This window comes from Geotrypetes seraphini, chromosome 2 (assembly GCF_902459505.1).
Source record: "Geotrypetes seraphini chromosome 2, aGeoSer1.1, whole genome shotgun sequence".
In the NCBI taxonomy this organism is placed as follows: Eukaryota; Metazoa; Chordata; class Amphibia; order Gymnophiona; family Dermophiidae; genus Geotrypetes; species Geotrypetes seraphini.
In genome coordinates this window covers 314898536-314911702 of record NC_047085.1, presented here as the reverse complement: position 1 = coordinate 314911702, position 13167 = coordinate 314898536, and the positions used below count along the sequence as shown (strand labels likewise).

The 13167-nt window shown below is 42.5% G+C and overlaps 1 protein-coding gene across 1 annotated transcript in view; it reads right to left on the bottom strand.

Annotated features, from left to right (window-relative positions):
- Positions 1–297: 297 nt before the first annotated feature.
- EAF1 (ELL associated factor 1) overlaps positions 298–13167 on the bottom strand; it is an 84001-nt gene continuing 71131 nt past the window's right edge. Inside the window, exons 5-6 of the mRNA XM_033930050.1 lie at positions 2536–2760; positions 298–1386 (exon numbers count right to left, since the gene is read on the bottom strand). Coding sequence (XP_033785941.1) covers positions 1340–1386; positions 2536–2760 — 272 coding nt within the window. The 3' untranslated portion in view covers positions 298–1339. The remainder of the gene's footprint in view (positions 1387–2535; positions 2761–13167) is intronic.

Genomic DNA, 13167 nt, shown 5'->3' with positions numbered 1-13167 from the left:
AGCTCTTATTGAAGGGATCATTCCTGGGCCAAAGAGTTTTACAGCAGCTCTCTGACCATTGTCCTAACTGATAACAGCAGTGTTCACAGTTTATTGGAGCCCAGCAAGGTCAGAACAAAGTAGTGAATCACTCTGTTAAGTTAAAATGGAAGGATTGCTTAACTAGTAGGATAAAACTATCATGTGGACAATAGACAATCATGCTGATGAAGTCATTAAGGGATCTCAGGACTTTACAGACAACTATGCTTCAGGTATTAACAAATCTGTATGTGCATTTTAAATCAATTGTTTTGCTTTTTTTTTTTTTTACTGTTTTCCAACATGAGGTGCAAAACCATGGTAGCAGTGAATTAATCTGTAGTTTCCTCTACTGGCAAGGTAACCTCCACTAAACTATGCCAAGCTTTGGGGAGCAAGATCTATTGGAGTCTTAGATCCTAAAAAGCAAAAGTAACACTAACTGTATATCTGTCTGCTATTTAATAGTAGTATTTACGTAATGACACAGTAAATGGTGGCACATTGGCACTACCAGCCCATCCACCATGCCTGGTAAAAGCAATCATTCTTTACATCAAAGTACCATGTTTCCTCTCTGTCAGATGTGCCAATAACATGTGAGTATTTATCTTCTACAATGTCCATTTTAGCATCTCTCTGTATAAATCTGCAGAGTGACAAAAAGTATGGAACAAAGGATGCCTGTGACTGAACTAGTGATAAGGTGCTGTTCTCACAACTATCCTTCTTTAGTAATAAATAGTTATATAGATACATTTATGAACTTTTATGTATATACAAACCATTTGGAGAAACTTGGGAGAAATTGGATTGAAAAAGGAACAAAAAAGCACTCCCCAACAAAATTTCATAACAGAAGAAACATCCCAAAGATCCATTTTTCTTTTTAAAACTGCACTTGTGAACCTGAACAAAATACAGCTTCATCTTTCTGTGCAATAGACAGGGCTGACAACAATCTCTGTCTAGACCCCTAGACCAAGAGAGAGAAGGCAGAGATATTTATATCAACCAATGACCATCACACTGATGGCTGCAGATAAGCAGCTTTATCTGCTGCTGTGAGAGTGAGGTAAAACTTTAAAAACAATAAAAAAGCACAGAGAGAAAATGCAGTGCTCTTGAGGTAAAACAGTCTGGAAATTCTAGTCAACAGCTTGAGTACATGATGACATGTTAGTTATAGTCAGAGTCTCCAAGAAGATCCCAGTATATTCCTTGCTGTGGTTCGAAAAACTCACCCACCCTCTTCTCACCAAGGATGCATGTTACTATTGCTCTATACCTGTAAAACACAGTAGACAAAACCCAGACTCTAGTCATCACTGTCACTGCCAGACTCACTCAGCTGGAGGTCATTTCCTGGAAAACAGAAGAGAATGCGTCACACTAAACATGCTGAATTCTTCTTAACTGAATATATTTTAACTAGGATGTATCACCACATCACTGATATGGGCTCAGAAAATGAGTGTCTCTGTGACCCTGATTTGATTAAGCAATGGGCATTACCCTGTGCTACCAAATCAAAGGGCAAAAAGCATTAATGCCACAAGGCTGTTCTGGGTCAAACTATTCCAGAGTTTAATGCTGTGAATTTTGGCTCTTTCTTTACACCTGGGACTCCATTCAGCAGATGTCTGATTCTGAGACACAATCTGGTTTGCACAAACCACCCCATTCCATAACCTGGCACCTGAAGTTAGGTGTCGATTGCGTACATACTAAAATACTAGCACTCACATGAATACAATATGCTCATATGTGTTTAAGTGATATTCTAGAACTTATGCACAAACATTGATTAGTGCCTAACTGTGGGCGGAGCATGGCAGGTATCCCAGCTACACACCTTTATAGAATATTATCAATTATAAGCTAAATACAACATTTGGGAGTCAAAAGTTATGCCTGCCATAGGCATGGCATAACTTTTTGCACTTATGCTGACTTAGGCTAGTATTCTATAACAGCATTGGGGTGCTGTGTGATGAGTGCTAAATCTATAACAGCACCAATGTACCCAAATTATGATGCCTGGTTAAAAGAATTGCCACCAAAATGCTTCATGGGCAAATAAACCTTGAAGATGCACAAGAGATTGGCACATTTTAAGTAATTTTCATATGTTATATTGTAAGAGGAATAGCTCTGTTGTTGGGGGATATGAGTTTGCAATACAGAACTGGAACTTCAGGGTTTGTATTGAGATTTTGTCCAGTCCTTTACAAAATAAGAACAACACAGCAGAATTTACTGAATGATGTTAATAGTAGTTTCACGTGGTAGCTGAAACTAGGGGAGGGTTTCCTTATGCATAGAAATTCATGTCTTATACTGCTGATTTTAAAAAGGGGGCTAGGAAAGGGGTGTGCGATGTGGTAATGGGCATGATGTGCAGAAATGTTGCTTTGCCTTCCTCCATACCTAGCTTGCCCTTCCGTTGCCACCCCAAATATTTCAATCTAGAGATACCACTGCTGCTGAGTTGTCACACTTCCCTCTACTTACTGAGTGTGCTCATTAGCTGTTGGGATCCTGGTGGCCTGCTGGTACCATTGGCAGCTGAGGTTCTGTTCATGTGGTGCTGCTGTGAGGGGGATCCACGTGTACCATCCTCCTCCGCACAGCTCGAGCTGTCATCATCGCTGCCTGAGGAGCTCGCCGACTCTGAAGAGCTGCTGCTGCCCCCGCTGCTACTCATTTGCTCAATGATGTCCACTTCTGCACGAAGCTCTGTGACCAAGTGATACTCAGCTGGTTACAACAGCAGTGCTCAAAATGGAAAAGCAAATAAAACCAACCAAAACACATGAACACACCACACTGCAAAAAAATGTCTTGCATAGTACGAATAGTGTTTGCATAGGAATGTTTGGTCATTTGTGCTTTCATGGCAGCATTTTCAAGACAGAACAGACATGCAGAAAAGGCTAGCTCGTGATCATAAACCCTGTCCAAAATCTGGGTATGTCCTTGCAGGCAAGAGTTTTTGTAACTGTGATCCAAGACTTCATGAAATCAATCTAGGAACAGCATGTATAACCAAACTGAGTTCTGGATTATTCTGAGGACTCTTACTTTACTACCAGGCTCCTGCTGAGATTTCTGTAATCTGGGACTGTGAGAAGGGAGATGCCTACATTTTTACATGGGCTTATTAAGGGCATTCCTATGATGGGAAACCTGGGTTTATTTTGTTAAAGCCTATGCATAGCTAGATGATGTCACACAAGGGTGAGCTCCAATTTGAAAGTATGACATAGAACTCTTCCCCTTCCTTTTGTTCCTCCCTTTTTTTGTTCTTTTCTCTCAAGACTGTAGTTCTCCCCATCTTTCTATTGTTCCAGTTTGTTTTAGTTTATTTTGTCTGCCATACTAATTGCCCCCTGTAATGTTTATTTTTATTAAGTTAGTCATATTATATATAGTTTATGTTATACCTTTTAGCTAATGTACACTGCCTAGAAGTCTGATTAGGTGGTATAACAAATTTTTAATAAACTTGGAACTCACAAGGGTGGGTAACTGAGCTGGGGGAATGGTGGTTACTAGTGTTGCCCGATTCAAATCTATTTGTTTTTGCAAAAAATCAAACTCACCAATTCGTTGGCCCCCTTGCTAGAGACCCGTTCAGGCTTTCCCTCTGCCGCCAGAATCCTTCCATCTAATATAACTTCCGGTTTTGCAAAACCGGAAGTTACATCAGAAGCAAGGACTCCAGTGGCAGAGGGAAAGCCGAATGGACCTCTGCGTGCAAATCAGCAGCAGCAAAGTGATTTTTAATTGGTTGGCTGGCAGCAGATGCCCGCACCTCATCTTCCCACATGCACACTCATGCTTCTCCTGAAGCCCTGCAAATGCCTCCGATCTGCCACCTGCATGCACTGCTCTTGCTGCTGCTGCTCAGTGGCGTGCGCCTTCTCTCCCGGGCCCTGCCAGCAGCTGGCCTTTCATTGGCTGCCACGTGACGGCCAGAGCCCCACGCACCTGCGAGCACCGGGCAACATGGTGGTGTGCTGGGGCTCACCAGGAGCGGTGTGAGCGCATTGGAAGTGCTGTGGAGACAGTTCTTGCTCGGCTTTTGCAAGGCCGCGTCTTCTACAGCTCATGGGAAAAGTGCTTGTCCGCTGTATGAAGCGCCTGGAGCTCTTGGTAGGTGCCACAATGCACAAGTGTTGCCCTCTGCCAGCCAAATACTGGGCTTCTGTGTTGAGTCAGAGCTGGGGGGAGAGGGGAGATGGACATGTTGGACTGGAGGAGAGATGGGGAGAAGATGGATGGGAGAGAGGAACTTGGTGGGGGGGGAGATGGATGGTAGAGGGGGGAGATCATGAAGAGGGGAGATGAACTTGGGGGAGATGGAGAGATGAACTGGAGAGGGAGAGATGGGGAGAAGATGGATGGGAGAGATGAACTTGGTGGAGGGGGAAGATGGATGGTGGAGGAGGTGGACTTGGGGAGGGAAAGATGAACTTGGGGGAGATCATGGAGAGGGGAGATGGGGAGGGATAGAAGAAATAATGGATCTAAAAACAGGAGAGGGAGATAGATGCTGGACAATGGAATTTAGGGAGGGAAGGTACAGAAAGGGAAAGAAGTTGTACACAAGGGATGATAAAGAGAGGGGGGGGATAGAGATACTGGATAGAAGGGTAGTTGGGAACAGAAAGGGAGAGCTGGTGGAACCTGGGATGGAGGGGAAGGAGGAAGAGATGCTGGATGAAAGAGTAGTTGAGAAAAGGAGAGATGGTGGATCTGCAGCTAGGAGAAGAGATGAAAGAAAGGAAAGCTGCCAGACCTCCGGGGGAGGGAAGGGGAGGACAGAGATGGAAGATGGATGGTTACCAAGGAGAAAGAAGAAAATGACAAATGGGCAAGGGACCCTGGCAAGTGAGTTATCAGAAGACGTTTGTCGCAGAGCCTGGGACCAACATGATTTGAATAATGACAAGACAAAAGATAGAAAAAATAATTTTATTTTCTGTTTTGTGATTACAATGTGTCAGATTTGAAATTTGTATCCTGCCAGAGCTGGTATTAGACCGCAAACGTGAGCTAGGATTTAACAGAGAGAGGAAAAGTCTTTTTTATTAATTTTGTTTACACCACAGCGCCAGTATGGGTAGGAGAGGGCAAAGGGGATGGAATGGATGAAGAGGTTATAAAATAAACCCACCAGGAAGTTTGGGAGAAAATACCCAATTGGGCAGGAAAATCGAATTGAATCGAAAAATCGATTCAATAGGCTGAATCAAACTGAAATATTTTTTCCTGAATCGGACAGCACTAGTAACTACTAAAGAATGGCATTGTTTTGTCCAGCGACTCCTCTGCTCATGACAACAAGAATACACAAGTAATAACTGCAACCTAGCTGCTGAAGACCACTAAATCGAACGTTTACATTGACTGACAAATCTGCAGTATAAGGAGAATGCTATATGCTGTGAACATGGAGAAGGGGTAGGGCTCCAGAATTTGTGGAACAAAACTGTGGTTATACAAGGCTTCACTGCTACATGTGGAAATGCTCAATGTTTTGGCTTTTAAAGCATTTGCTAGCCCTACAGACTTGAAATGTTGCTCCCCGTGAGAGGTAATATTTATATAATCATGTAATATGAGATCAGAGAAATAATAAGGTCTGTCCAGCAGTGGAACTGTGTGGCATCATGTGTCTGATATTTTGTACACCAGGCACAGATACCAGCACTAGGGGAGCAGTGAGTGCTTTACTGTCCCCATTATTGAGCAAACGCCTTCACTGTGTCAGGGAAGGGTCTTTATGGCATCAAGCCTACCATGAATCCAAGGGTGGCAGTACTTAAGACCAACCAAAGAAGAAGTCTGAGTTACTGATCAGTGGTGAAATCTAGTGTCCAGACTGGCACTGCAAGGAGTGGTTTAGATGGGGATGTGGAAGTTATATAAAGAGGAATATCCCAACAAGTTGTGAACAAAGGCACCTGGCTCTTTAAAGGCTGGTTCTGCTGAGCTGTGAGTTGGCGCAGTCTGGCGAAGGGTAGTGGCGTACCAAGGGGGGGGGGCGGTCCACCCCAGGTGCACGCCTTAGGGGGGGTGCACAGCCGGCCAGGTCCGGGTCATCCGGTGCCGGTCTGTGCAGGGCCAGCAAGATTGCATAGGGGCCATTGGCAGCGTCTGGGCTGCAACGGCGATGAGCGGCATTGGCGGGCCCCCCCCATGATGCCAGACCAAAGGGGGGGGTCTAGAGGAGAGATGGCAGGGGGAGACAGACAATTTCTGGAAGGGGCAGACAGTGGATGGAATGCGCAGATACTGGATTGAAGAGACAGAGCAGACGCTGGAAGGAAAAGAGTGAAAAGAAGATAAAAGCAGAAACCAGAGACAACAAAAGGTAGAAAAAAATCATTTTATATCTATTTTGTCATTAGAATATATCAGATTTGAAATATATATCCTGCTAGAGACATAACTGGGGACTGCAAAGCCCAGGCAGTGCTTTTATAGCTAGATGGAAGGGGTAGAGAAAGAGGGCACATGATGGATGGAGGGGATAAATAAAAGGAGGGCAAATGATGGGGGAAAAGGATTGAGTTAGGGAAATACTGGAGGGGGTGAGGGAAAGAGGTGGCGAGCTGCAGGTAGACAGTAAAAAAGGAAATTGATGAGAGGGTATTAAGAACGTAATATAGATGGATGCAGAAAATAAATTGAAAAGGAAAATGAGGGAAGAAAGGGATTGCAGAAGAGAGGTATGGGAGAGGGAAGGAGAGGAGAGAGATGCCAGACCAATGGGGGTGAAAGGAGAGATGGAAGGGGGAGGCATACAGTTTCTGGAAGGGGCATAGAAGAGAAGATGCCATTTAGGGGCAGAGAGATGGCAGACAGTGGATGGAAGGAAGAGAGTAACAAGAAGATGAGGAAAGCAGAAATCAGAGAAGACAAAGGTAGAACAAAAATTTTCTATTTATTTATTGCTTTAGGAGACATGTGTCACTGTTTCTGTGGTGTTGCATTGTATGCAGAGTCCAGCTTCTTACTGGTTCAATTTAACCTTTGTCTATGTATTTCTATTTTATCCCCCGTTTTACAAAACGAGCGTTTTTTAACGCCAGCTGTGGTGGTAGCAGCTCTAATGCTCAGAATTCCATGAGCGTCAGAGCTGTTACCACCGTGGCTAAAATCCACACCACAGGGTTGTAAAAAGTGGGAGGGGTTAATTTGTGATGACATATTCCATACTAGGCGAAGGTGTTTTCTGTGTTCTGTGTGTTCGAAAACAAACAAAACAAAACTGCAGATCTGTACAAGACGTAGGCAAAATTTATTAGTGACAAAAATATATATATGCAAACCCTTTTACCAATCAAGGGACCCGACACGGTCCGTGTTTTGGACAAACCTTCGTCAGGGGTCCATGGTAAAAATAGAGGGAAAAACAAAAAAATCACAAAGATACTGTATAGTGGTGGCTGAGCTGCTGCTACTGTGGCAGATCTGCAATTTCTCTTGCTCTGGAAAGAGGCTGTAGTGCCAGTGTCAGCATGTGTGCGCTGCTACTCAGCGCACACATGCTGACACTGGCACTACAGCCTCTTTCCAGAGCAAGAGAAATTGCAGATCTGCCACAGTAGCAGCAGCTCAGCCACCACTATACAGTATCTTTGTGATTTTTTTGTTTTTCCCTCTATTTTTACCATGGACCCCTGACGAAGGTTTGTCCGAAACACGGACCGTGTCGGGTCCCTTGATTGGTAAAAGGGTTTGCATATATATATTTTTGTCACTAATAAATTTTGCCTACGTCTTGTACAGATCTGCAGTTTTGTTTTGTTTGTTCTCGGCTGTTCTTTACTGCAGTTTAGGTTGGACCTTCTTTTTGTTCTATTGCTGTGTGTTCGAAAGACATGGTTTTCTGTTAGGATTGACGGTATAGGATTGATCTGTACTAGTTTGGCTTGTTTAGTTTTACAATGGGTGTATTGATGTTGTACTGCTCACTGCAGTATGTAAGATGCTGCCTTTTCCTAGGTACTCATGTGTGACGTGTGGCTTGTTACTAAAAATCATGTTTTTCGTACAGATGGGGGGATGTCAAAATATGATGGGCCCCGGGTGTCACATATGCTAGGTACGCCACTGGCAAAGGGTTCTAGGGTACAGTAGGCCATACTGGAATGGACAGTGTACACCTACTTTTCATATAATTCAGGGCCACCTAAATATCAATGCAGTTGTGGTAGATAAGGCCAACGCCCTATTAAGAGCATATGAAAAGTTAGGGGCTACCCTGAAAGATAAAAAAAATTGAATATGGATTGCAGCCAGGGCCAGAAAAACACTAGGGATTAATAGTAAGAATAATCATAATAATATTCAGTACTTTATGTAATTTGCTGGGGTAAGAAAGAGCTTAGGGAACTATTGGATGCATATATAAACCATTTGGAAAGGTATTACAATTATAAGTGCTCTTTTTCTATCTCTTCTCTCTGTTCAGTCTTCTTTGTTTGTTTGTTTAAAACGGTTTCCTGCCTGCAGCTTGATTGGTAACAGATGCTCCTGAGCTGGCTGGTTCAGAAGATATTTGATCTCACATTCCATTACTTGGTAGAGAAGGAAGTCTAAATCTCTTAAATGTGCTCTAAGAATTATTGAATATGAATGAAATATGAGAGAATGTTGGGATCCCAGATTGTGATTGGATGTTTGTGCATGTATTTAAATATGAAATGTTTTATAAAATACTATAAAACATTAGATTTTGGAAAACCCAGATACAACATTTAGAAATTGGCCTTAGTTGACCTTTAAGTTAAGGCTGAAGGGACTGTTACCATGTGGGAGGGGGTTGGACTGTTCCTATCCTGAATATGGTAACTTTCTTTTAATTTTATAATCCTGTATTAGGCTGGCCCAGAACGTCCTCTCCGATGTCAGAATTGACGTCGGAAAGAAGACGTATTGTCAGCGGCGATTAGCAGCAGCAACGGGGAGGTAAGATTGCAGTGGCGCGGACCAGGGGAAAGGAAGGAGAGAGGCGCTTTTTTTTTTCCACGGCAGGGAGAGAAGGATGTAGGTAGGCAAGCTGGCTGGCTTTAGCGCGGCGGGGAGGGAGGGAGATAGGTAGGCAGGCAGGCTGGCTTTGGGGATGGACAAAATCTGGAAGGCAGTGGGGGGACATAAGAAGGAGACATAGGAAGGACATAGGAAGGACACGGGAAGGAGGAACTGGGGGCACCATGGACACAGGAAGGAGGCACTGGGGGGGGCATAAGATGCACCTGACCATAAGATGCACCCTAGATTTAGAGGAGGAAAACAAGAAAAAAATCATTCTGAACCAAATTCTCCCTGCCAGGCTCTGTACCCAACTCCATACTCCTTGTCAGCACCCTGTCCCCCCTCCCTGCCAGGCTCTGTACCCTGTCCCCCCTCTGGTGGTCTAATGGTAGGCAGGGGCAGGGTACAGGGCAGGCACGCCTAGTGGCAGGCAGGCAGGCCTAGTGACAGGCAGGCTGACCCCATACCCCTCACGTACCCTATATCATCCCCCCATACCCCCCAGTACCTTAAATCATCCTCCTACGTACCCCCCAGTACCTTTTTTAATCATACCCCTGTACTTTTTAAAATCCCTCCTTCCCTCCCTAGATGGCTATCCTGGTATTTTAAACATCCCCTCACCCCCCCCCCCCCCCGGTACCTTGATGCATTCCTGGTGGTCCAGCACTGCATCGGCAGCCTCCTCTGCTGGACAGCCGCCCAACTCTCCATCTGCCGCGGTACTAATAGGCAGGTGTGAGCCCCGAGCATGCCTGCCTGGTCTCGTGCCGCCCAAATGGTGTCAGCTCGGTCCAGCACTGCATCGGCAGGCTCCCCATCTGCGCCGGAAGTGAAAGCCAGACGCGAGCCCCGAGTGCGCCTGCCTGGTCTTGCGCTGCCGCTCGAATGGTGCCGTCAACTCCCGCGAGTCTCTTGAGAACCAACAGCACCATTTGGGCGGCGGCACAGGACCAGGAAGGCCCGAGCCCCGAGCGCGGACCGGGGGAAAGGAAGGGCAGGAGGACTTGGACCTGGTCGCCTGTGCATCCCCCCAAGCCATGCACCCGGGGCGGACCTCCCCCCCCCTTGGTACGCCACTGCCAATAATTACTCATTACAATATTCTATTAATGGCCTCCAAACCTCCTGAAAGTTATTAAAATTATCTTTCTGCAAGGCTAACATTCTTTACTAATTAATTTACTAATTTAATTTACTAATTAATTGTACATATGACATAATGAATTCCACCAAAAACTATAATTTAATCTATTCCAATTAAATGTAATCTGCTGAATGGCAACTCCTGTCATAATAAGTAATAGCTTATTATTCTTTGCAGAAATTTGACTTTTCTTCCTCATTGATATTTCAAATAATATAGTATCATAGGATAGAGCCACAGGATTTTCCAACAATTTATTTAGTCCCAAATCGATTTTCAAAAAGCCAAAATGAATGGACAATAGAACAATAAATAATCTAAAGTCCCCGCTTCAAGATGACAATGCCAACATCTATTAGACTTAGAGCTATCTAATTTTTGAAAACGAACAGGGGTCCAGAAAGCTCGGTGCAACAGAAATAACCAAGTTTGATATTAAATGATTAGATTAATAGGAAAGAATATATAATATATCATATATGATATATGTACTACATATGAATTAGTAGGGTTGGGAGGGAGGGTTTAAATATTATGATTTAAGTTAAATTGATAGAGAATCAAGTGATATTGAATAAGTTTAAATGTTATTTTATGATACACTTGTTGTAAGATGTAAAATGAATAAAGAATTAAAAAAAAACAAAAAAAAAACCTCCTGCATATGCGAAGAAGGATCTGTTTACGATCCTTAGCTCAGATCAGTCCTTCCGGTAAATTGAGTCTGGAAGTGACGTAAGACACCCTGAAAGAAGCTCCGGGAAAAACTCTTTCACGACTCTTTTATGAGTCTTTGACAAAGTTGAAATTATAATATTCCTTAGGGGGCTAGTTGGACAGGTACGTTTGACAACTTATTTGTAAAGGGTTTTCTAGCACGACGGAGGGGAATGTAATTTTAAATGAACTATTTTGAAAGAAGTAACGGTGGTTTATATATTACATAAAGGTCAGTAACAGTAGGCAGTTAAATAAACAGGTGGGGACTGAATAGTCATGCCATAATCTAGAATTTAGTATTTTGTGACAATGTGTCTATAAATAATACAGGTATAATATTAGAGGTTTAAAAATTTTTTTTTAAGTATTATAAGAAGAAATTAAACTAAATAGTTTTAAAGATTAAGATAAAGATTTTGGATGGGTATAACGGTAATGGGCCAAAGTAGATTCCCTGGTGCTTTCACTAATTGTATGAGTCAAAATATAGAAGAAATAATTAATGTATTTATTTATTTATAAATAAGTTTATGATTAATTAATTTTGTCCTTTGTTTTCATTTTATAGTGTTAATTAATTTAACCACTCTGGTCCTAATGAAGCTCTCCTACTGTAAATGAGAGCGAAACGGAGATCTTCCCTCGCTGCTGTGGTCAGAGGGCCGGGTATGAAAACATACACCTGAGCTAAGTATCATCATATTTACATTATAAAATTGAAATAAGGATAAAAAATGAATTTAAGAAAAAGTAATTGAAAAAAGGAAAAATTTTCATATACTTTAAATTGAATGAAAAAGAAGTAAGGACCGATGATAGCTCGCGAAATAGTTATGAGCCAAGACTAGTTCTGTTAATGTGTAACTGTGAGCGCTTGAGATCCTAATTCATCAATTAAAAGTTAATTCAAATTAGGTGTATGAATCTTTGGGTCTAACATCAGCCATCTTTAAAAGGATGCCATCTTTAAAAGGATATTTATAATATTTCATTTTTAGTGAGAGGTACTGACTGGGAATTGAACTGGAAACATCAGTGTAGAAGGGTATAAGTTTAACCTCTGTGCTACATAGGAAGCTGCATAATAATTGTAAAATGAGCTCTTACAAGCAGTATAAAGAATAGCTGTTTGAGCATTGTTTGGGCTTTAGATAGACGTGATTTGGGCTTCAGAAAGATGTAAGTCAGATAGATGCTATTTAGGCAGCCCTGTAGGTCATCCATTGAGCTTTCTCTGGGCGTCAGATAGACGTTATTTGATAGATGTTTCTCTGAATGGGATGTAGGCAGATTTTGGACGTTTCCAAAGTGATCTAAATACAGTTCAGGGATTTTATTTTGCGATTCAGCCACCATATAAACAGGACACATCCATATAAGCATATTGAATTTAAAACTTACTCATTTCCTGGCTAAATTACAGCACATAAAAATCATAGCTTTAGGTTGCTAGCTCCAAATAACACTTTCATTCTCACTAAACATTGCTCCAATCAGCTGCATTCTTCAAAGTAAAGAAAGCCCATAACTTCATTTGGCAAAGTTTAAAAACAGAATAAAACACATAACAGACCTGAATGTGGCTTATAGTTCATTGCAAATGGAGGTATGCAGCAGCACAGTGCTGACCTCATTGTGAGATCATCAAGGTGCACCTGCAAGGTACAATGCTACCATTAAAAGATGGGATAGGAGTTGAACTCATAACCTCTGCAAGATCAGCACAGAGCTCTTACACACTGAGCTACACCACCTTCCACTCCAGTTTCTCTGACTCCCCTGTCATATCATAGCTTAGTGATCTGCTAAGGTATCATATGCTTAGCTATCATATCACAGTTAGCTGAGACAAGACTGGTAGCTCAATGACTTAAAGCACTGATTTCATTATCCCAAAAGCCAGAATCTCAAGTATGGTTGAATAAATGTGACATTGAGTCAAATACTGCTGTTTATATCAATTGCATACTCCACTTTTGGAATTTATTGCTAATGTTGTGCTGTTTGAGATGAAAATTATATTGGATTGGTCTGCAGCTTGTAATTTTTATTAAAATGAGTATTGTGTCAACTGAAGTACATGAGGGAGTTGAACCTACACCAGGCTGACACGCTAACCTTCATTCCAACCACTGTGCTAGAGAAAGCCATAAAAAAGATTAGCAATTCAGGTTTCATTATACTGTTCCGTTTAGGCATCGTTATGGCTGTAGCTACGGCATGCTTGC